The following is a 24,427-nucleotide window of genomic DNA, read 5'->3' on the forward strand; positions in this document are numbered from 1 at the left end:
CTGGCAGAGAGTAAAAAGAAACTGATATTTAGATCTGAGGACCAAATCCCATGCATCGATGAAGATCACTAGATGGACTTGGTCTAATCTTGATTTTGCTTTCTAATCCATACTTTACATGATTTTTTGGGGAATAAATTAAATCATCTCCTCTAACTCCTTAAGGTGTTACCTACATTTTTAAAAAATAATTAAAAGTATCTAAAAAATAATCAAGGTAGATTGGGGCAGAGTTTGATGGGCATTAAAGCAATGTCCACCCCAATTTTTAGTTTCTATCGTCTCAAGCTTCATGCCTTTCCTTCCAAATTTCTGGATCATTCCATAGAGGCATTTATTTGTATTGTTATTTTTTTCTTATTCAGGTGGAAGAAAAAAGTGGTGGGAGAAAGGATTTGTCACAAATCTCTCAGGACTAAAGTACAGAGGCCAGGCTGTAGTGTTAATATTTCCTGAGTGAGTAAGTAGGGAAGAGAACTCTCCCAGGCAATTTATGGATCAAAGGTCATACAGTCAACTTAAGTGTACTGTTAAGTCATGGGTACAAGTGACTTATGCATTTTTGCAAACTTGTTGCAACAGGATAATTTATACTTGTATCCATGTCTTCAGGATAAAACTATACAAAGGAGAATTTGCTAGTTCTTGAAACAGGAAAGTACTTAACTCTCAACACATAAAAGATGATTATATATGAATGGAATGTGCAACAAAATGTAACAGTTTGGAGTTTTGCCTCTATTCAATTTGTCTTATATCCAGTTTTTCTTAATTAAAAATAATTAGACTTATAAAGCCGCCAAACCAGGAGTTCAAAGCAGCATACGGAGTTAAAACATTAAAAATACAAATATAATGAATATAAAATACACAGGTAAATTGTATTAAGGGAAAAGTACAGATAAATTCCAATCTTTCAATCAGGATCCTTCCTTCTCGTCTCCCAGCACTGCCAGAGCATGTTAAGATGGCTTTGGGTTCTCCATTCCTGTTCATTAAGATTTTGTTTGTTAATGTTTTTGTTTAATTTTGTTTCATAATGTCAAAATACGTCTTGTGATTTTACAGTGCTTAAAATCACCTTTAATTTTTTGATGTCTCTTTGAGAACTTAGATAGAACTTCATCCACTTCATATGCATCAGGAATATATTCAGCAACTACGATGATAATGTTTCTTATACATAGAACTTTATCAAGCTACTATTATGTAATGTGAAAGAACTTGATGTGAAAAGCAACTGTGTTGCTTTATGTGGGATCTTTCTTATGAATAAAAGGGCCAGTGGATTGACACTTCCTTTAGTTTCTTGATAGGCTTTTATGAACTTGCTGTTTGTTTGCCTTATCTAGTGCTATGCTGAAATGATGGCTAAGGAACATGTGATTACATTCCTTCATTCTGCAGGAGTCACAAAGCATGAGCTCTCTGATTTTCCAAATAAAACAATAAAAAATTTTTCACGTGGTCATGAAATATTATGTGGTTTTGATGATATGAGGCCTTGCATGATTGCAGCAAACATTCAAGAGCATTGTACCATAATCTCTCAAGTAATATGCACTTTTCCAACTTCCAGCACTTCAGGGAACTGATCATAAGAATTTTAAATTTAGAAAGGACGAACATATAGGGAATGTAAGTGGAAAAAATAGATAGCAACCCCTTCACCACCTTTCAACAACACAGTATGCTCAAAAATATTACCAAAAGACATTAGGAGGGGGCAAAAGTAGAGCATAAGGCAGAAAAAGAGAAGGCTCTTTCCAAATGGGCAAAAAGCAACAATAGCAAACACACACACATATGCCTTTTAGAACGTTAGAAGATGGGTTTCAGCATAGTTTTAATTTTATGGTTTTTTTTTTTTAAATCCAATTCCCCGTTCTCCACATTAATTCCTTGTCCTTCTGTTTTGAACATTCTCATTGGAATGAATGAAGTGATATGTCAGTTGGCACTAAACTATGTGCAACTCTGGCGGTTATCATATGCTTATCTAGACCATGGGCATATTTGCCCATGTATAGCTCTCTATCAAAAAAACAAAACACCTCATTAAAACTCCCAGAGCGTTTAACTAGAATAGGAATGAAAATATTTCCTTTTATGCATTTGTACCCAAACCACAAAATATCTAAATATAAAATTTTCATAACTATACACATAACTGCAAACATACAGGATTTCTGCAATTTTGACAGAAAGCATTGGTCTTTAACACAAAGCATTTAGGAACATGGGGCCTCCTACCCTGTCTGAATGCAATCTTAAATAAGGTGACTTTATTTTCAACTTACTGAGTAAATCCAGCTCAGTTTATAGTCATATATATGTAGGAGCTAATGATGTAGGGTTGGGATATTGTCCATTTAGAAGGTTTGGCCATGGATTTCAGCACTTAGGCTCTTTCATTTATACATCCATTAAGAGCTCTTGCTCACTGATTTCTATTAACAGGCAGATCATTGGAGTATGATTTAGAGGAAATAGACTTTGATGTGGGAAATGTATTTTTCCTTATATTTAGATATACAAGGATATTGTAAGAACATTTTTGGAACGTTATTGATAAACTTTATGTATAAATCATTTAATACATGTCAATGACTCATGCTGAAGATAAAGCAAAAACCCCTTTTATTCAGATATGATAAATGGTGCATACAAATATCAGTTTTTAGGGTTGTATGCAATATAAAGTGAAAATAGAAGCACTATATAAAACCTTGGACCAAAGTGCCTAAATGATTTTGTCTGTTTAAAGATGCAGCACAAATCTCTTTGAGGATAATATCTTATTATTTAGATGATGCTGCCAAGTTGGAAAGACCCCTGCAAATTCATATAGCTTTGACTATGTGAATACATATTACAGCATTTTTGTCTAATCTTTCTATTGCTTTGCTTTGTTCCAACAGGGAAATATGGGATGTATAAAATCCAAACAAAAAGAGAGTCTGCATGGAGATGGGCTAGATGTGAAGAACAAATCAGTACGTAAAACTGAACGAACTATTTATGTGAGGGATCCAACGTCCAATAAACAGCAAAGGCCAGTAAGTAGATAGTTTCAGGGAAGAATTCCAACAGTGAGATTGCAGCTTGACTGGCATATCTTTTTTTATTTTATTTTATTTTATTTTATTTTATTTTATTTTATTTTATTTATTTTTCAAATTTGTCACTGCCCATCTCACTGTGGAGTGACTCCGATCTTAAATGTTTATTTTTAAAAAACACATAACCAGCAATTAAAATTACCCTTTTCTTGGTCTGCAGTTTAACTTTGTGGCAGTGGGTTCTTAAGCCCACAAAGAATGTATAAGGAACCCAGAACCTTGTGCCTTTGAGGCCTCAGTTCCAGCTAAGAGCAGTTTGAATATATAGCACTACATTTATAAATCACTAAGCAGTGTCAGTTTCACTGTGGAATCTTGGAGATACGTTAGTTCATTTTTTAACAAGTGCCATTTCTATATATATATATCTTTTTAAAATGCTACCACCATGAAGGAAATTGCTTTAGGATTTATTTTCTTTGTTATATATGACATTTTAAAAGAAAATAGCAAAACAGAACAAATAAATTTTAAGGGTATTGTTATTTTCTGGAAAAAAAATTGCTTTATGAAAATTAGGAACTGCATTATCCCTATAAGAGATTTTCTACATTATTTTAACAGAAATAGGAACATGTTGCATGCGCTAATCCCAACCCTAACCCTAAGCATCATGTAAGCTAAGAAGTAAGTAATTGTTCAAATAAAGTGTGTGTGTGTGTAGAGAAAAGGGGAGAGAGAAGGTATATTCTGTATTTTATACTCATCAAGTCTTCATATTTCAGCTATAGGCTGAATATAGGCTACAGGTAGTCCTCATTTAGCAACTGGCTTATTTAGCAACCATTCACAATTACAATGGTGATGAAGAAGTAACTTTGCAACCAATCCTCACGTTTATGACTTTTGCAGGTCTGTAAAGCAAGGGAAATCTGAAGATCATAAGCACAGCCATGGTTTCAATTAGCGACTACTTCGCTTAACAACAAGTTGCCAGTCCCAATTGTGGTCACTAAACGAGGGCTACCTCTACTTATGTATATCATACATCCTATCATCCAGGAATCTCAATTCTTTTTTGATTATATATTTTGTACTACTTAAAAAAACTAAGCAGACAGAGAGTATTTAAGGAAGCTTCCTTGGGAGCAGGGCAGGGGGAAGAGAAAAAGAGCAAGATTTTAGCAAATATTATAGCTCCCCATAATAATAATTCCTAAAATCTTGCTCTTTTTCTCCTCCCCTGTCCCTATTATATTTATTATGTTTATTTTTATATAATATTTTTATATAATATGATATTATATCATATCTCCCCATGAGACCCAGTTTGGTGTGGTGGTTAAGGCATCAGACTAGAAACCGGGAGACGGGGAGTTCTAGCCCCGCCTAGGCACAAAGCCAGCTGGGTGTCTTTGGGCCAGTCACTTTCAGCCCTAGGAAGGAGGCAGTGGCAAACCACTTCTGAAAAACCTTGCCAAGAAAACTGCAGGGACTTCTCCAGGCAGTCTCTGAGAATCAGACAAGATTGAACGGATTAAAAAAAAAACTCCTCATACAGTTGGATGCAGATGTTTAGGCATCCCTAATCCAACTGTGTGTATCCATTAATATCTGACCTAACCTTTACATTGTAGAAAGATAAATTCAACATCATTCTACAAAACTGAATATATGCTTAGTGTTTGTGTACTGTTTGGGTGCCGTTATTGACACATTCAGAATGTGAATATGACAGGTTCAGAAGTTTGGATACCCTTTTAGTCAGACCCGTTTGACAGAAATAACAGCTTCTAACATTTCCTGTGACTAGCTAAGAATCTTTTTATTCTTGTCTTTGAATTTTTTTCTTACTATTTCTTGAAGAACCAATCTAGCATAGAAGTATTCTTAGGTCTCCTTGCATGCATTGGATATTTGAAATCTCCCTACCCTTTTCAATAATACTCAAGTCTGGAGACAGTGAGGGCCGTTCCAAAATCTTTCTTTAAGTGCATAATCAATGTGGAGGTATGTTTCAGATTGTTAACTTGTTGAAATATCTTTCCAGCTTCAGCTTTCTCATTGACTGTAGGACATTAGTTTCTAGAATTTATTAATATTTAGTTAGTTAAGTATGTTTTTCTTCCACCAGCACAGTGTTTTTGTGCTACTGCCTGCCACACACCCCAACGTATAATAAAAACCCCTCTATAGTTTATGATCGACAAGGTGTTATTTTCTTTAAATGACTTGTCCTTTTTTTTTTTTGCAAATATAAATTGTGTGGTTGTGGCCATCAGTTCAAAATACTTTGTTCTTTTTATTATTACTATTAACTTTTATTGATGTTTTCACAGAATAAAAACAGTACAAATTTTGAATTGAAGAGAAAAAGAATAGAGAAAAGCAATAAGGAAGTGAAAAAGAAATAAATAAAAAGAAATAGAAAAGAAAGAAAAAGAAAAAAAGAGAAAGTAATAAAGAAGTGGCTTCCGATCTTCTTAACAGCAGTTATAAGCATATTTATATTTTACCTTCTCTAACTTTGCATCATAATTTCCTTCTTTCCATAATCTACCCTTTCTAATCATCAAATCCATAAATCATCAGTTCATTTTTTCTTTTTTCAGCAAAAAGTCTATAAGAGCTTTCCAGTCACTAATAAATGTAGTTGTTGATTTTCCTCTAAGCAAACAAATTAATTTTACCATCTCTGCTAGTTCTGTCATCTTCTCCAACCATTTTTGTGCATATAATAGTCTTGCAGCAATGACCATATGTAAAAATAATTTTCCATGGCTCAGTGCACTTTGTTCTAAAATGTTTGAGGCTTATCAGAGCTCTGCCTGCTTTAGATTATAATTTAAGGGATGAGATTTCCTTCTTACAACTCTCAAATATGGCTGTTCTATAAGCTAGACTGTACTGTGGACTTCTTAACAGCTATTCCAGTGTCAGGTAAAATTTTCAGAAAGTTATTTGAAATTATTTTTTTTTTCCAGATCTGGCCAATTTCTTGACAGTTTTAACAAAGATTTTTTCTTGTTATTCCAGTTCCTGCATTGGAACAACAGGTGCATTAATTTACATTTCTTAACAAGGTTTCTCACAATAAAAATTGCTAGCTCTAAGCATTCAGAGGCTTCTTTTATAGCCTTCTGCTTTGTAAGAATAAATCATTTTCAGTTTCGAATATTCAGTTTAGAAGAGTCTATGGTTGTTGAAAGTAGATCAAACAAGAATTACAAGATTGGATTAATCAGAGTATTTGTTCACCTGTTTAATTGTCTTCGCATGGCTAGTTATAGGTGTAATGTGTCAGTCACCATTTTTGGTCTTACAGATAGTCTTTGCCTAACAACCACAATTGGTACTGGCAACTCCATTGCTATCGACACAGTCGTTAAGCAAGACCTCACATGACCGTGACTTAAGGAGACCGTAGTATTAAGTATTAAGCTTAAGATAGAAACCTTTATTATATAACAAATAATTCAGTGCACGTTACAGCTGTTTATCAATGCTACATTCAGCTGTAGATGTACAATTTAAGCAACCTTATCCTTAATTAATCCATTAATATTTTAGAAATCATAGTAAATATTAGTATAAACTTATAAACTTATAATATTAATATTAATACAAATCTTTAAAGGTTTATCTAAATCATCATAGTGTTAATAATCTCTAGTCAATACTGTATAAATACCACTGTACCCTAATAATGTAATGTATTATTTGCATCTTATAATAATACAATAGCAATTTAAAAAAAAAAAACCAAATGTAAATGTAATTGTGGAATATATGATTTAGGTGTATGAAATCATTCATGGCATGGAGTGGGCAGGAGAAGTTTTCCTCCCTCTCTCAAAACACTGTGATCAAGGTACATTCAATGAAGGTGATTGAAAGAAGATTTACAGCAGACAAAAGGAAGTATTTCTTCACACAGTGCAAATTAACCTGTGAAATAAATTCATTACCACAAGATATGCTGGTCAAAACCTGAATGGCTATAAAAGAGGATTGGATAAATTCACAGAGGACAGATCCATCTTAAAGACTCCATGTTACCTCCTGGTTGGGAGTAGAGTGCCTCCCAATACTGGCTGAAGAGAAAAAATGGTGGAAGAAGGATATGCCTCCATATCCTGCTTGCAGGCTCTGTAGAGGTATTGGCCACTGTGGGAAACAAACTGCTAAACTGAAATGGGCCATGGCCTAATCCAGCAAAGCTGTTTTTATGTTCTTCCTTTGCAGTGGATTGTACGCACAGAGTGTCCATGTAAGGAGCTGTGTAGGTTTTTTATCATATGTACTCCCATACACATGGAAAAATGTTATCTTATATCATCTCCAGTGTACAACATCCTTTTAAAACTATGGACACTTTTTAAATCCTGCAGAGATACTGCAGTTGTTCTCATGAAACATATGCCATGGGGGGGGGGTGTCTCCATTTTCAAGATGGATGCCTTCATAAAGCACTTTTTTCAGTTAAAAAAAAAAACTGCTGCAGATAAGGAAGATAACTTGCAACAGAAACTTCAGTGTAAGAAAGGTTTGAGACCAAAAACTTAGTATCATTGTTTTGGATCCACAGTTTTGGATCTGAGTACCTGATGATGCACCTGGCATTTTTGTCCCTAACAGGATAACTGTTTTTCAGTTATCATATGGTGAAAAAACCAGCTTGGGTCACACACTGTGCTAAACCCTGCCATGCATGCTTTTACTTCTTCAAGATTGGTTTTAATGAAAAAGAAAAAGTAGTAGGCCACCAAGCACTGACCTTAAATAAAATCTGCATTTCAGTGAATGATGCCTCTAGGCCCAGAGCATTATTAGAAAATAAAATGGCACTTTATTGCATTGTTTAGAACTCGGCCTACCTGCCCAGGGGAAAAAAATTGGCAAAGATAAGCTGAGAGGTTAGACATTAGGGATCTGCAGCAATCTGGATTTGAAAGGGAAAAGAGATTTTGGAATGCATGGAGTTGCTCGTTCCGCACCTGCTAGCAATCCTTAAAGAAGCTGGACTTTTCCTGATCTTGCTTCCAATCCCAGGAAAAGATGCATTTGATTTAAAGAGGTGCCAGCAGGTGTGATATGTGAGTCCACACTTTCTCTAAATCATCTTTTCCTTCTAATCCCAATTGTTTCACAGCCTTATTGAAAAGCGTCTCGGGTATAGTCTAGAGGTGGAGGAAAGCAGCTTGCCAGCTGATAAATGGGACTTCTGTGATCAGCCATGCCCGTTACAGCAGCCATTTGGTAAAAGTGCTCAAAATCTGCCTTCATAACTCCAAAAATGCCCACCAACCAGAAAACCACGGCATTAAGCTATATTTAGGTTTTAGATTAGTACTGTATATAAACTCAGTCCTTCCAGATTATTCAACAAAACATGTTTTAGTGTAAATTCAGCCTCGGTAACTCTGGACTGATTTCTTTTTACAAGTTGTGTTCCACAGCTGATGCATCAGCTGCTCATGTGTACTTCCTTTAACATAATATGGAGAAGCATTGCTGATGACTAGTATTTCAGTTACTAACAGCAGGGTTCCAGGATTGGCTGGAGTTCATCATTACCTCCTTTAGAAAAAGCAGTGCTCTATGGAACATCAAGGATATGCTCCATTTAATTTTCTTACAATATTCTGGACTGACGCTACCTCAGGAGCATTACTGAAAACATGAGACTCTTCTACACTGGATAAACACAGTTGGAACTCAGTGATCTAGAAGGGGGGCATTGTGGATTCTTTGCCAAGAGCCCCTTAATGTTTAAATTTGGCCCTTCTTACTGGATGATTGATACATCATTTGAAGATTAATCAACAATTGTCTAGTGATATATTCACAAGCTGTGTTCTAAAATGGAAAAGCATTTGTTTTTACTAAAAAGTAGGTCAATTTTATTTTCAGGGAACCCACAAAAAAATACTGATATTCCAGTCAAAATAGTCAATTTTTGTCATAAATGTTCTTTGGTAAAGAATAGCCTAGTATTGCAGAATTGCCCAATGACTTTAAATAATTTAAAAAGGAACACATGCTGACTTTGAATAAATCCCATCTCAGTAAGCCTAGTGGAACATATTAGGTTGTACAGTATATTAGTCCTTGTTAACATGGAATTCCTTTGTTTTTTTAATAGGTGTATTAAACACTTTTTAGTTGTTGCTCTATAAACATACAGCTGCCCAGTTGGTTCTTGCAATTTTTTTTTCATGAGTATTTTTATAAACCTATATAGCTTTGAAGCTTAGAGAAGGTCATTGGTAGTTCGGGCAAAAGGGGAACCATTTAGTTCCCACAGTGGCTGTATTCTGATACAGATTTTCTGATAATTTTGTAGGTGCAGACATTTCAAATCCCAGTGCAGATGCTTAAACCGCAGCCCAAAATAAAATCATAAATTTAGGAAAAGTCTCTATAGGATCTGTATTTTAAATTACAATAAGTCTGGTGATATCAAATAACTTGTTATTTTATTTTAGGGAAATGAAGATATTCTTTTACCAGGTCAAAGGTTCTGTAATGAAGGTATGTTTATAGCAAGTCCCTGATTACTACAATAAATTGCCATTGTTTGAATATAATAAATGATTAAGAATATACTTATTGCATTTCTGAATTAGAGGAAGAGAAAGAACATTGGGACATTGTAATAGCCTTATACCCTTACGATGGCATTCATGAAGATGACTTGTCCTTCAAAAAAGGAGAAAAAATGAGAATTCTGGAGGAGTAAGTATAGAACTCTTGAGTGTGTGCTGCTTTTATTTACTTCTAGGTAATCATGAGACAGATTGGCCATTTTAATTCCAGTAGGCCAGAGCTGGTTATTCTTATTAAAATCATGAGTGTGCCAGCTTAAAACTGGGAAAGTCTATGTTCGTTGGCCATGAAGTTCACAAGGTATGCACTGTCACTCAGGTTAGCCTGTCCTGACCAGCTGGCCAATTGGAAGGGTCTAATAAAAGGACTGATGGAACACATACAGCTTCTGTATACTTTCAAATCCAATCTCTAGGATCTCTCATTGAAGAATTGGTTGATGGGAAAGATCAGAGGCAGAAATCCTGCAATATCACCTCTAATCTAAGTGTGTAATGCTGGCTCAGATAGTATCTTTTTTAAAAGGCAGCTTATGTTCCCATTCTTTCCCATTCAAAATGTTTGTAAATGTGTTGTACTAACACATTTACATACATATACCTATATAGCCATATACATCCACGTAACATTTGTTTCCATTTAAAAATTCACTGCTTCTCCTCTGCCATAAAGTATTGCTTTAATCAAAATATTAATCTTTAGACTATTGGATTTGTTTTGCTAACGGAAATACTGTTACTTTCCTTGGAAATGCAAATACAGAAGTTAATGTGGTTATCAGTATGTTGACTTGTATATTTCCTCAAATATTCAGTCATCTAAAACTGAAGTTTTGGAAGTGAATGCAGGACCTAATATGCATGAGGTCTCAAACCAGTTTTGATTCCAAATATAGTTAACAGGTAATATTTTGGGCATACTTCAGTAGCATGCTAAACCGAGCTTAATAGCTGCCTATGGAAGTGCTTGGATCTACTAGCTTAGCTTCCTAACCAGCTGTCTGAAAAACAGCTTATTATCAGTTAGTGAAGATCCTGGTGCACCTTACAAACAGAAAATGTGGTTACTTCTGTCAAATATACTTGGTGGTTTTGCTTATGGCTGTATTATACAGTTAGACAAAGCAAGTTGTATATTCTGCATTTGGATGATAAGCCTTAAATAGGGCAACTGTTTCACTGGATGTGATTCATGCCGAACCATTAATCCTGGATTAGTATGATGTCTGAACATAGTTATCGTTTCCCACAATTGAAATGTAAGCTTCTTTGAATGTCGCTAAGGTTGATCAGTAAAGTCTTCTTTACCAAAATAATGGTGGTTTTTTTATTCTTTTTTTTTTTTTAGACATGGAGAATGGTGGAGGGCTAAATCCCTTTTGACTAAGAAAGAAGGATTTATTCCAAGCAACTATGTTGCAAAAGTCAACACCTTAGAAACAGAAGAGTAGGTTTCTTCTCTTTTAAAATATTTGATTTCCATTGCTATTTTTTTCTCTGTTTCAATTGGAAAAGAATAAAAATATGTAACTTTTTAAAATAATATTTTTCAGATGGTTCTTTAAAGATATAACCAGAAAAGATGCAGAAAGGCAACTTCTAGCACCAGGAAATGCTCCTGGAGCATTCCTTATCAGAGAGAGTGAAACATTAAAAGGTAGGTTTTCTGGATTTCATTAGAGCTGAAAATAAATTCAATTTTCTGTCTTAGAACTCTTAAACTTCTATAACACAAACTTCTGTATGATAAAATTTACTTGCAACATCATGGGTATTCCATGAAAAGAAAAGCTCCTTCCATTCATGGAACCAGAATCTAGCATAGACTTTTCCACTCTTGCTAGGTTTCTAATGATAATCAATTGATAATGAAACCAGGAATAAGACTTGAGGGTATCTGTAGTTATAATATACATTGCTGTTCAAATTGATCCTTCCTTCCTTTGATTTATATGGCTGCCTAACTCATAAAAGAGCTTATAGTTGGATAATAGCATAAAAACAAAGGAATAAAAACAAAACACATCAAACACCAGAACAGAATAACAGAATAATCAATGCCAACAATTATGTAGTCCATTTAAAAAAAAAAAAAAACTTTTATTCTGGAAGATTCATCTTATGCTCTGGCCTAATGCCCAAGGGAAGAGCCAGGTTTTCAGGGCCTTAAAGAAGGCCAGCAGGGTTATGACTATCTGAATCTTAAGGGGAATGTTGTTCCATAGGGCAGGGACTGTGACAGAGAAGGCATGGCACCTGGATTCTGCCAGGTAACATTGCTTCATAGAAGGGACCTGAAGCCTACCTGCCAGATATCAAGGGACAAGCAGAAATACAGGTGTCCCACAAATAACCTGGCCCTGTAGCATGAAGGCCTTTATAGGTATTAAACAGCAACTTGAATTTTACCCAGAAACATTTAGGAGACCAGTGATGTTACAATGCAGTAATGTTACAATGGCACACCAAGTTGCGCCCATAATTACTCATACTATCATATTCTAGACCAATTGCAGCTTCCAGGTGGAAGGCAGCTTCATGAAGAGCATGTTGCAGTAGTCCATATGGGCGGTGACTAAGACATGAGTGAGTGTGAGCCAGGCCCCTCAATCTAGGAATGTGCAGAATTTGCACATCTCTGCAAAAGCCCTTCTGGCTATGGCTCCTATCTCCTGTTTCAGCAGGAGCCAAGAGTATAAGAGGACCCCCAAACTGTGCACCAGCTCTGTCTGGGAGGAATCCAACTCCACCCAGAACTAATGGAGGAGAGTCCCTAGAAGTGGTGGATCCCCAAACCCACAGTCTCTGACTACTGCTTGGATGGAGCCAAAGCCTGTTCTTTCCCATTCAGTTTCTAGGTATTGGGAAAGAACCTTTACAGCATCACTTGATTGCTGTAAGTTGGAGTTGTGTAACTGGAAATCATCAGTATACTGAGGATACCTGACCTTGTACCACCAATTGTTTTTACCCAGTGGTTTCATGTGGCTGATATGTAAGAGTAGCGAGGGAATAGAACCTTGAGGATCCCATAGAGAAGGGTTTTTATGTTAAATCTCCCTCCACCCCCATGTCTACCAGCCTTGGAGGAAGGAAGAGAACCACTGTAATACCATCCCTTCCATTCCTTGGCCAGTCCAGAAAACTACCATGAACAATAGTATTGAAAGCCACTGAAGAGATCGTGGAGTGTCCAGATAATCCATTTCCTCCAGGACCTTTGGAACTGTAAACTAACTGCCTTCTCAACAACATTCCCTAAAAAGAGAAGGTTGGAGACCAGATAAAAATTATCCAATACCATTGGATCCAGGGCTGGCTTCTTGAAGATGTGACAAATAGCCACCTTTTTAAGAAGCAGAGGGAGCATCCCCTGTCTCAAGGATGCGTTTGCCACTGCCTGGATCCAAGCAGATGTTATATTCTGGGGCACTTTAACCAACTGGGAGACTGTCCTCTTCCCTTTCCTTACCTGATAACTATTCCTTAATATTGTCTAAGGGATCTGCACAGCCAGAGTCTAACTCAGAGCAAGTTGGAGCAATTTTATCTGACAGATTTTCTCTGGCCTCTCCTTCTCCAGGAAAGATTGGGTTACTCTAAACAAGGTCCCTGGATGGCTCCCTGCAGGTGTGATAAGAGCAGAAAAAATAACTATGTTTTGCTACTTTTATTACTACAAGGTTACCATTAAGAAAGGATTTTGAAATCTTTATCTCATGTCCTTTCTCTAATGGGAAAGAAAAGTACAGTTGTTCTTAATCTATGTATTTCCTTTCAGTATATAGGCATCCGTACTCCTTTTGTTGTGATCTGCTCCAGTGATTGATTATTGATTATGTGCCATCAAGTTGTTTTCGACTCCTAGCAACCACACAGATAGATAGATAGCTACAGTGAAGGAATAGGATAAAGAACGTTTCCCTCCAGATGCCAGTTCTGCTATGTGATTATGGTTTCTGGATTTGCGTTGTGTGAAGAAAAGGAAAGTGTGTAAGGGAAATAGTTGTAGTATGTTTAGGAATGTCTATTTCACACTGCTTTGAGACTTGTTAAACTCAAAATCCATCTCTGTTCAGCTGTAACATAATGGAATTGTTCACAATTGTAAGAAATGCAGTTGGAATCAGTGGTACAGTGGGAAAAATATTTTATAAGATGATTAACAATAGTGGGAAAATAGAACCAGTGTCCCATGATTATTTTCCTTTGTTCTGAATCATTGTTTGTTCAGAGGAGAGTCAGAATTGTTAACACAGGAACAGCTGCTTTTATTTTTTTTAAAGAAGCCATTTTTCAACAAATGGCAAAACTAGCAATCTTTTTTCCAGAAGTAATAATTTCTTTCTAAAGTAATAATTGTTTTATTGCCAATCCATTTAGAAGACATCAGAAAAATATCAATATGATGTACCTAGTCTTACTATAATGGTATGTAGGAATGACCTTGGGAAGCGGGGAAGAACTGCAGCCAGGGAAATGGTGAGATATGAGGCAGCTGACCCTGCTGAAGGAATACGGGTGCGGCAAACATCTCAGGGACCCTCCCTAGTTTTTTGGGCCGTGAAGGAGACGGTGGAGAAATGTACTTTCAGACTTGCAAGATTATGTTGATGTAACCGTACAATAAAGATACAGCTAGTTCATCTGGGTGTGCTTCCTATCTGGACTACCTTCCAAGGCTGACACAGTTTAACCTTTTCTTTATTAAAATTGTTTTTATGCTACCTTTTTTAAAGGTAGCAACCAACTAGCATGCATGCATGCATGCATGCATTTATGTATGTATGTATGTATGTATGTATGTATTTATTTATTTATTTATTTATGTCCACAGGTAGTTATTCATTATCAATTAGAGACCATGATGGACAAAACGGTGATGTTGTTAAGCACTACAAAATCAGAAGCCTAGACAATGGAGGCTATTACATTTCTCCAAGGATTACTTTTTCCTGTATCAGTGATATGATCAAACATTACCAAAGTAAGTCAGTAGCTTTATTGAAGTACTTATCAAATACTAGCCATTACTGAAAACATTTCTACATTTCAGATTACTTAAATCTGATTTACCAGGTAAATTGTGTCAAGGGTGAACATCAGTGTAAGTCCAGGACAATTCTCAGAAAAGTGGCAGTTGAAATAATCAAAAGGCTTACATGAATGTGAAAGAAAGATAAGCTAAGTGCAGTCTAAGGAATATCAGATTGGCTTGAAATGGGACGCTTCAGATTATCAACATTGTAATTATTTGTATAACACTGCGGCCTTGTGAACATATTTGCTGTGGGAAAGAAAAACCACAGTTGATATTTAAGGGAGTGCAATTTAGTTCATTCACAATAATGTTTTATATATATATTTTCAGATCTTTCTTTTCCCTTTATGCCTATATTCCCCCCTTTGTGAAGCAATATCTGAAGACTATTCCTTAAATACTATTCCATGTTTCTTTGAATGTATAATGCATGGCAAATATCTATGTTTAGTTAAGAATACAAGCATTAATTTATAAGTTTGGATATCATGGCTGATGTAAGCAAGAAGTTCCTTTTGGTCTGTTATGATTAGCAAAATATATTTCACTGGATATTCACCAGACAGAGCTTACTGAAATTTATATATTTTAATGGTTGTCAATAGACATCCTTTCCGACTATTATCAGCCGTGAACAGATTTTTCCAGTTGTATGATTAACTATGCTGCTGTAATTACAATACCTTCCTGTGAATGGCACAAGGTAGCATTTCATCAAGTAACATTTTAAATTGAAAATAAGAAAGGCTACGTAAGTACCCATAGTTCTAATACACTTAGTCACATTTAACTTCCTGTAGTTATATCCCAGGATCACACTGGTCTTACTGATAGGCCAGTTTAGAGTCAGGGATGAAAAATGAATGCAACAGAATCTGTGGCATTTCTCACAGCAACTCCAATGTTATGGAATTGTGAAGCTGTATTGGAATGATGGCTTTTCTGTTTATTCTATTTTATTAAATATATAAATGCAATACCCTATCCTCTAAGAAAGGAAATGCAGGTATGCTGGTCACTGCAAATATGTTTCTAATGATACAAATGCAGGATGTTTGTTTCTTAAACAGAGCAACCAGATGGCTTATGCAGAAAGCTAGAGAAAGCATGTATTAGTCCTAAACCACAGAAACCGTGGGATAAAGATGCCTGGGAAATCCCTCGAGATTCAATCAAATTAGTGAAAAAACTTGGAGCGGGTCAGTTTGGAGAAGTTTGGATGGGTAAGGTGCTCATTTTATGTGGAGAATTTTTCAGATGCTTCTAACATGTAAATGGTAGAGGGTGGGCAGGAGAGGGGAACTGTGGCTCCTTTGTAGCATCCGAAGCCTTCTCTGATCATGATTGTTAAGAATTGGTGATACTGTTTTCTGCCATCTTGAGGTAGGAAATATGAAAGCAATACTGTAAAGCCCTAAAATTGTCTTAGCACTGCTTTAGAATATAAAAGATTTCTAACCCGCCCCCCCCCAGATTAACACAAATATCCTGGCTCCACCTATGTGCATAATCACCCCACATAATGCGAATCTTAGAGTGCTTTTCCACAATGATATCTGTTCCTTAACTGTGAAAAGATTATTGATAAGCATAATTTTGCATTCAAAATATGTACTACATTGCTTTGTGCTTTTCAGTGATACAGTGCAGGAAATGAACCAGGTCCGTGTGTTTGGAAAAATGAAACATTTTGTCCAAAACTGAGGTTCTGTGTTCAAATCAGTTTGGGTAGCTTATGAGCCCCATCCACTTCTCTCCACTGCTTACTCATCATACTCATAGGAAAGCAATTTAATTGTTTCTCAATTGCTAATTATTTTCTCAGAATCATGGGAGTGGGAGGAGAGAGAGAAGTTTAAACTATCCGTATTGTTTTGAACCTTATTAGCAGCAGGCAAAGAGTGATCTTGCTGGCATTCTCTGTAGATGTAATTACTGGCACTAGATTTCTGTTAACAGTCAAGAAACAATGGTGTTGATCAGGGTCACTGACCTGAGTGATCGTACAAGAAGAGAGAGGTGACAGAAGGTGTGAGAGAATGTAGGTGTCCTTACCCCAACATCGCTCATGTAACTCTCAAAAAAATTCAGTATGGTTCCTAAATCCCCAATGTTGCAGCCCCTAATGTCATGAGTGAGCAAAGTGGGCCTTCCAAAAGTTGTTGAACAATTACCCTGAACATTCCTGATAATCAATCACATAGTACCTGTGTATATGTAACTTGCACTCAGCACATGGTATAGCAAACATGAATCTCTTGTCTGTCTCAGATGTGATGAGAAAAGGCATTGGGTCAGAGGATACAGAAATAGAGATATATTTTAATAAAGCATGAAGTTGTGCTTTATGCAGTACTTGACAGTAATGTTGGGTGGTGCAGAATAAATCTTTGCTGACTATGATTGTTGAGTTCAGTTGCATTCTCTGTTTTCCTTTTGCCCACAGACTGTGTGTCTCTGCAGTATAGTGAACCCATCTCCGTATGGCCATGCCTTCACAATGGTGGCTGATTTGTTAATTTAACAGAAAATACATCTTCATATAAGACTTGCAGATAAAATATGCTTCTCAGGCATCATCTTGGGGGTTTTGCCAAACCAAAAAAATAATAATTGCAAAATGAGTTAATATACTGTAGGCTAGTGAAGTGCTGTCATCTGCAAAAGGAAGAACTAATTTCAGGAAGTTATGTTCCTGCATCTTTATGTAAAAAAGAAAGGGGACGGTGTTTCTGGTTCAAGATGTTTCCTCTTGTTTATGTAGCCACTCTGACATCTAAATTTAGCATACTGTAGTCCTCTGAGTAACCGCTAGTCAATGACAAAATTACTGCACTGTGAAGCCGAACTACATGCTGCTCCTGCTACTGTCTGCCATCATGCAAATGAGCTTGTCATGCAGCTCATGTAGAAATGTCCTGGAACTGAACCCCATTACTTAATAGATTTCGGTTGTCTTTGCCTTTCCCTAAGGACATGCATTTTGCTTTGTGTGCGCCATAATGATTTTAGTGTGGCAAAGAAATCAAAGAAAGTTAGTGAAAGGAGATACTAATAAGGCCAGAAGACAGTAAAGGCAGAAAGGTCCGTTATTATGTTTAAAATTCTATAGAAGAATAAGTGTTTTAATCCAGTGACCTAAAATAGCAAAGAATCTCACAACATTTTACATCCTGAACTATATTATAACATGAGCTCTCATAGGCAAGAGCAAACCTTCCTTCGTTAGAGAGGGTCTGCTTTGTAGAAAAATTGCATTCAAAAGATTATATAATACCTGCACTCAGGAATACATCCCATTATTTTTGATGGGAATTAATTCCATGTAAAAAGAAGCAAGAAATCTGATAAAATTTGTGAAAAATGCACAGAGTAAAATATGTATAATTTTTTTTAAAAACCTTTGGTACAGGATTTTGTCAAAAAACCAAATTTTGTTACCCCACTAACGCTACCAAGAATATTCAAATTTAAAATCATTCCCCGTCTGTTTAGTTGAGTGGCCATGGGCCTAACCTCCCTCATTGCTTGGGGGAAAAAATGTCAGTCGTATATGCGATTTTGTATAAATTTAAGAAACAGCTATTATTTATTTAGTGTCCTAATATAAAGAGATTAAATGTATACAGGCTTTTTCTGGATTTTTGTGATATCATTAAATATGAGTTTGTCACGAGTATTACATTCCTTCTTGCAGTTTAGCTGTAAGAAAGTCATTCAAATGTTTTAAGAGCTTAATGTGCTTTTGTAGGCCCATTCATCTCCCAATTTTCTGTAGTGTCCAACAAGCAGAGAGTAGATATTTGGAAAGTCTCTGAAGCAAATAGTTCTATAAGGTTCAAATCAGAAATATGTAAACATTAAAATTAACATTTTTCCTTTGAAGGTTATTATCTAAGAGAAAAGTCTTTCCTGATACTGAAATGTGCTGAACAGATTCTGTTAGCAGCAACCTTAACATGTCCTCTATAGGTTTTTCTCCATCTTAGGACATATTACCTTTTTCAGACAATTCAACAATAAGTAGATTTATGTGCTAAAGTGAATTACTTTTTGTGCAGAATGTTCCAGAAGTGTTCAAGAAATCAAGTGCTATATTAATCTTTCCCCTTTAGATCTGATAGTACATAGTTTAAAGTCATCAGTGAGTGATTGGGTGGACTATAGATAAATATGAAAAATAGGGTTATGCACACTTCACATATGATTTGGAAGTATGGATACACTAAAGTAGCAGCATCTTTTTTCTGTATAACATGGAAGCCTGAAAAAAGGTTGCTTTGATGAGTAGCATACCTTACATTTAATAAATGCAAGATCCAAATTACTTCTTCCAGATCAATTAATATGTGGGGAATACCAGGTTGGATAAGGCGGGACTCTCACATATGTACAGCATAGAGCAAAATGACATGTCTAGATATTTACATTTAAGTAGATTTGTATTAATTTAGCTTTTGGGATTCATTTTATCAATCTCATTCTAGGTTACTATAATAACAATACCAAAGTTGCAGTGAAAACTTTGAAACCTGGCACAATGTCTGTGCAAGCATTCCTGGAAGAAGCCAACCTGATGAAAACACTTCAGCATGACAAGTTGGTGAGGCTATATGCTGTAGTCACCAAAGAAGAACCTATTTACATAATAACTGAATTTATGGCAAAAGGTAGGCATTATTGCATGTAGTATCAAAAAATATTATTTACCGATAGTCATTAGCTCTGAAGTAGAGAGACAGTCTTCATTAACTTCTGAATCTGGGCAGAACTGTTGGCCTCTTATCCTGGACGTTGGCTTTTTTCTGGACTAAACTGTTCTCCATAAATTAAAGTACCATGCAGGAATATATTATATATATCATTCTTTCCCTACCTGGTTCCCTCCAGATGTGTTTGAGAGTATAAATTCCAGATTCCCAGAAAGCATGGCTACAGTGGTGGCGGTTGGAAGTCCTAACATGCTTGAAGAATGGGGATATGCAATAGCAACGTTTACAACTTCACTTGGTGGCTAAGTTCACAGTTTGCACTCAGCCATTATGTGGTTTCTTAACCTTTGGTGTAAATTCAATCAACTCTGGGTTATTCAGCAAATCATAATGTAAAATCGCATACTTTAGCACAATCTGGAAATCCAGATAATTGTGCTTTATTTGTATTTTTTGCCAATATACTTGCTTTATCTCCACAGGAAGCTTATTGGATTTTCTGAAGAGTACAGAAGGGACAAAATTACTACTGCCAAAGCTCATTGATTTCTCCGCTCAGGTAAACAAAATTAGATATGAAATTAAGAAGCAGTGTATTCTTGTTGCTATTGTAAAATAATAGAACGATGTGTCTAGATTCAAGTATATAAATTGTTCTCGAATTACATAGTATAGTAGGATGTAACTGGGCTCAACTTGATTACTGGCATGTAAATGTATCCCTTGAAACCATAATTATGGCTTATCAACAGAGCTAGCATTGTTGTGTAAACTTCAGTTTAACTATGAAGCAGTAATTAATTGTGTTTACAGAGCTGTTGCCTATCTATCAGCCATTCTGAATTGTTGTCTGGGCTTCTCTGATGTCATGGAATAAGCATACATATTCTAACTGCAAGTAACAACATAGTATAAAAAAATATTTTTCTGCTTCAGGAGAACAGTTCTTGCAGTCCTCAGGTGCTTACTATGCTACTTGGTACTGCAAAGGAGAATACAAGAAATGCTAACTAGGTGTGATTCTGACTCCCCAAGAAGACTCATTGTTTTGGTTTATGAACTTGGGAAAAGAGAAGCTCCAGAGCTATAATGACTAATCTTTGGATCATGTTGAAAAATCATTAGGAGCTGAATTTCTTTATCCATGTAAATGCATTAAGCATGTTATCTCAAGCCAGTTCAGAGGAAGGAACAGAAACTGGGCTCCTTCCAACTAGCTTGAGAAATCTTCAAGATTTCTATAAGTTTAGAGGTGGGTTCATTTGCATTCCCCTTTCTCTAATAAGAGAGGAAATGACTTTTGTAAAGGGCGGGCCCCGTTACTACAAGAGAGCAGATGCAGTGAAGCCAAAGGCACAGAAGATAAGTAAGAAGAGGGGGAGAGAAACACACTGCATTTTGTAAATAGTTGTTCATCTTCCATCTTCCTCACTTTCTTCTCATTAAATCAAACAGCAGCTAGTCAGAATACATACAATCCCTATTAGGTATTCACTCCAAAACCTAGCACAGGAGTAAGAAAAAAAATATAAATAGATATGAATATACATAGCTTCAGCTAGGTACATTATGATTGTGTTTAAGCCAGTATTTTCCACAGGTCAAAATACCAGATAGCAGTGTGTCTTCTAACAAATGTGTTTTGAACATGAATTTAATTTTCTGTTGTAAAATTTAGCCTCAGCCTGGTTTAACAGAATGCTCTTGAAAAAATCTCAGTATGCCACATCAACAACTCTTTATACCTCTGTTCATATTGGGTTTTTTTTTTTTTTGCTTTTTCTTTTTTCTAGTGCAGTGAATTATTTTCTATTAACATTCCAGCTTTGTTTTCAAAAACATAAATCATACTTTAGATTTAAAATTACCCAAGTTTATTTTTAAACATAACATTTAAAACAGGTGTTTAATCTAATTAAATATGTCTCATATTTAAAAAAAAAAGCATTCAGCAATTACAGTAGTATAATGAGAAGTGCCACAAGTATTTTTCCATTGCCTGACCCTCAAGAAGAGGAACAAGAAGAAGAGAGTTTCTCTTTTTACATATATTTAGCTGTATTGAAAGAGTGTACAGATAGTCATTATACCTTTTTACAGTATTATGATTTTTGAGTTACTGAAATTCAGCTTCAGGTTAGGTTAACTGCAACTAACTTCTATCTTTCTATTAATCTTCCAGTGAATTGAGTTGCTTTGTTTATTCAAGTTCAAGTTCTGGTTTTAACCTTTCAAACTCTGTATGGCTTGACTCATAGGCATATGCCACTTTCAGGTAGATTTGGCCTGTCCAGTGCACTTGGTACAGGCTTGGAATTCCCCACACATATAAGGTGGGAAAGGTGGGGGCCTGAAGGGAACATTTTTCTTTGGGGAAGTTTTGCACCAGAAATTCAGATGGCACCTGCCCAGGCATCTTTCAAGAACACAGAATTCATCCAAAGAGTGTTGAAATCCTAATGAATCCTTTATCAGTGCTGAGGTTGTCACTATGGCTTTTATAATTTACTGCATTATATTGCCATTATATTGCTTTATTCTTGACTTATGGTATGCTGTTATAAGCCAACCTGTTATAGATTGATCCTGATTCTGCAGTACATCAGTTTAATAAATAAAATTAAGCACCCCTTCAAAGATTGGCATAGTCCAAATAAATGTTGTTTTAGAAGCAATTGCCATCAAAATCAAAGGTTAATGCATATGTGTCAAACTCAAGGCCCGCGGGCCACATCCGGCCCGGCGTGTAATTATATCCGGCCCACGAGATCATTTTATATATTATTATTATTAATGGCCCGGCTATATGAAGCGCTGGTAACACAATAAACTACAGATCCCATAAGGCAGCACTTCAGCTGCCTTGCCGAACGCTTCCTGCGTTAATCAAGTCTAACTTATGATGCTGCAAGTTATTGCGAAGCTAGCCCTCACGATGCCGAAGAGAAAAGTTGATTCTGAAAACAGAGCCTTTAAAAACCGATGGGAGGCTGAATATATGTTTACTGACATTGCCGGTAAACCCGTGTGTCTCATTTGTGGAGCTAATGTGGCTGTAATTAAAGAATTTAATCTAAGATGGCACTATGAGACAAAACATCAGGATAACCTGAAAGACCTGAATGCAGAGCAGAAGATACAAAAAGCAGAAGAGTTAAAGAAGAATCTGACACTTCAGCAGATGTTTTTTACCCGTGCAAAATCACAAAGTGAAGCTGCTATGAAAGCAAGTTTTATCGTGGCAGAGGAGATCGCCAAATCAGCCAGGCCATTTACCAAGGGAGAATTTCTGAAGAGCTGCATGATCAAGGTGTTTGACGTCTTATGTCCAGACAAAAAGCAGATGCTTGCAAATGTAAGCCTGAGTAGAAATACGATTGCTGATCGAGTTTGTGAGATGGCCACTGATTTAAGAACACAGTTGAGTGAAAGAAGCAAAGACTTTATTGCATACTCTCTTGCTGTGGATGGAAGTACTGACATGACTGATACTGCACAGCTGGCCATCTTCATCCGTGGAGTGGACTCCAATTTGCGCGTTACAGAGGAATTAATGGACATTAAATCGATGCACGGGACAACGACTGGAAAATACATTTTTGAAAATGTATGTCAAAGTATAACCGACATGAAACTGCCCTGGGACAAACTTATTGCACTTACAACTATGGAGCACCATCTATGTGTGGTGAAAAAAGTGGACTAGTGGGAAGGATGCGAGTAAAGATGCAGGAGGAGAACTGTACTGGTGAGTTAACGGCATATCACTGCATCATACACCAGGAAGCACTATGTGGCAAAGTCCTGAAGATGGACGATGTAATGAGCACTGTAACACAAACCATAAACTTTATCCGAGCTAGAGGTTTAAATCACCAGCAATTTCAGTCCTTTATGTGGGAGATAGATTCAGAGTTTGCTGACATTCCTTATCATACAGAGGTGCGTTGGCTAAGTCGGGGAAAAGTTCTCAACAGAGTTTTTGAGCTCTGCAACGAAATCTGTCAGTTCATGGACAGTAAAGGAAAAGACTCCACTAATTTTAGGGATGAAAAGTGGAAATGCGAGTTGGCATTTCTGGTTGACATAACAGCTCATCTCAACGCCTTAAACCTCTAGCTCCAGGGACGTGACCGCATGATCACTGACATGTATGATGCAGTGAAGGCATTTCAAGTGAAGCTGCTTTTATGGGAGACACAAATGCACCAGTGCAACTTGCCCCACTTTCCTGTTGCCAAGTAATGTTGAACCAAGTCGGCACAACAGTGTTCCCAAATACGCACTTTGCTGATAAACTGAGCGTACTGCGCACTGAGTTCGCACGGCGCTTTGGTGACTTTGAAGAACAAAAAAAGAATTTTGAGTTGCTTCGCAACCCATTTGCCATCAATGTGGAAACCGCACCTGTGCAGATTCAGATGGAGCTGATTGAGCTGCAGTGTAATGGTACACTGAAGGCAAAGTACGACACTGCATGGCCCGCACAGTTTATTCACTCCATTCCCGCAGAAATGCCCCAGCTCCGTCTACATGCGGCTCGAACCTTGTGCATGTTTGGTAGCACATATCTGTGTGAGAAGCTCTTCTCAGTGATGAAGACTAACAAAACAGCACACAGGAGTCGTCTCACTGATGAGCACCTGCAGTCCATCCTGAGAATCTCCACAACACAGAACCTCACACCAAATATAAACGAACTTGTTGCCAAAAAAAGATGCCAGGCGTCCAGCTCTGATAAAATGACATAAGAGCAAAGACAACTGAATGATTTGATTTGTTATTGCTGAAAAGCACAAATTTTATTTATATTTCCAGGTTTTGTTATGCAGCATGTTCATATTTTGAATTTGTATAATTTTAACAGGATATATTTTTATGGAGAGCAAAATCTTTTGGGATATTTAAAATTTAAGTTTATTTTTTATATAAAATGACATAAGAGTAAAGAAATTTGAATGTTTGTTCTTTTAACATTTACTTTATTTCTAACTTGTATAATTT

At 36.4% G+C, this 24,427-nt stretch overlaps 1 protein-coding gene across 6 annotated transcripts in view; it reads left to right on the top strand.

Moving 5' to 3' along the window:
- Positions 1–24,427, top strand: part of LYN (LYN proto-oncogene, Src family tyrosine kinase) — a 46,739-nt gene that overhangs the window by 18,425 nt on the left and 3,887 nt on the right. For 3 of the 6 annotated variants that reach the window (XM_088130567.1, XM_088130566.1, XM_088130568.1), the window contains 9 exons: positions 2,922–3,059; positions 9,551–9,596; positions 9,692–9,800; positions 11,019–11,117; positions 11,224–11,327; positions 14,508–14,657; positions 15,782–15,934; positions 19,199–19,381; positions 19,906–19,982. In XM_088130567.1, the coding sequence (XP_087986693.1) occupies positions 2,928–3,059; positions 9,551–9,596; positions 9,692–9,800; positions 11,019–11,117; positions 11,224–11,327; positions 14,508–14,657; positions 15,782–15,934; positions 19,199–19,381; positions 19,906–19,982 (1,053 nt within the window). In that variant the 5' untranslated portion in view covers positions 2,922–2,927. Of the gene's footprint in view, positions 1–2,921; positions 3,060–3,714; positions 3,750–9,550; positions 9,597–9,691; positions 9,801–11,018; positions 11,118–11,223; positions 11,328–14,507; positions 14,658–15,781; positions 15,935–19,198; positions 19,382–19,905; positions 19,983–24,427 lie in introns of those variants that run through there. The other 3 variants (XM_088130569.1, XM_088130570.1, XM_088130571.1) reach the window with 2 other exon arrangements.

The sequence above is a fragment of the Python bivittatus genome, unplaced genomic scaffold, assembly GCF_059951505.1.
Source record: "Python bivittatus isolate LINGU-HERP-01145 unplaced genomic scaffold, Pbiv_v1 ctg000840_np1212, whole genome shotgun sequence".
Classification (NCBI taxonomy): Eukaryota; Metazoa; Chordata; class Lepidosauria; order Squamata; family Pythonidae; genus Python; species Python bivittatus.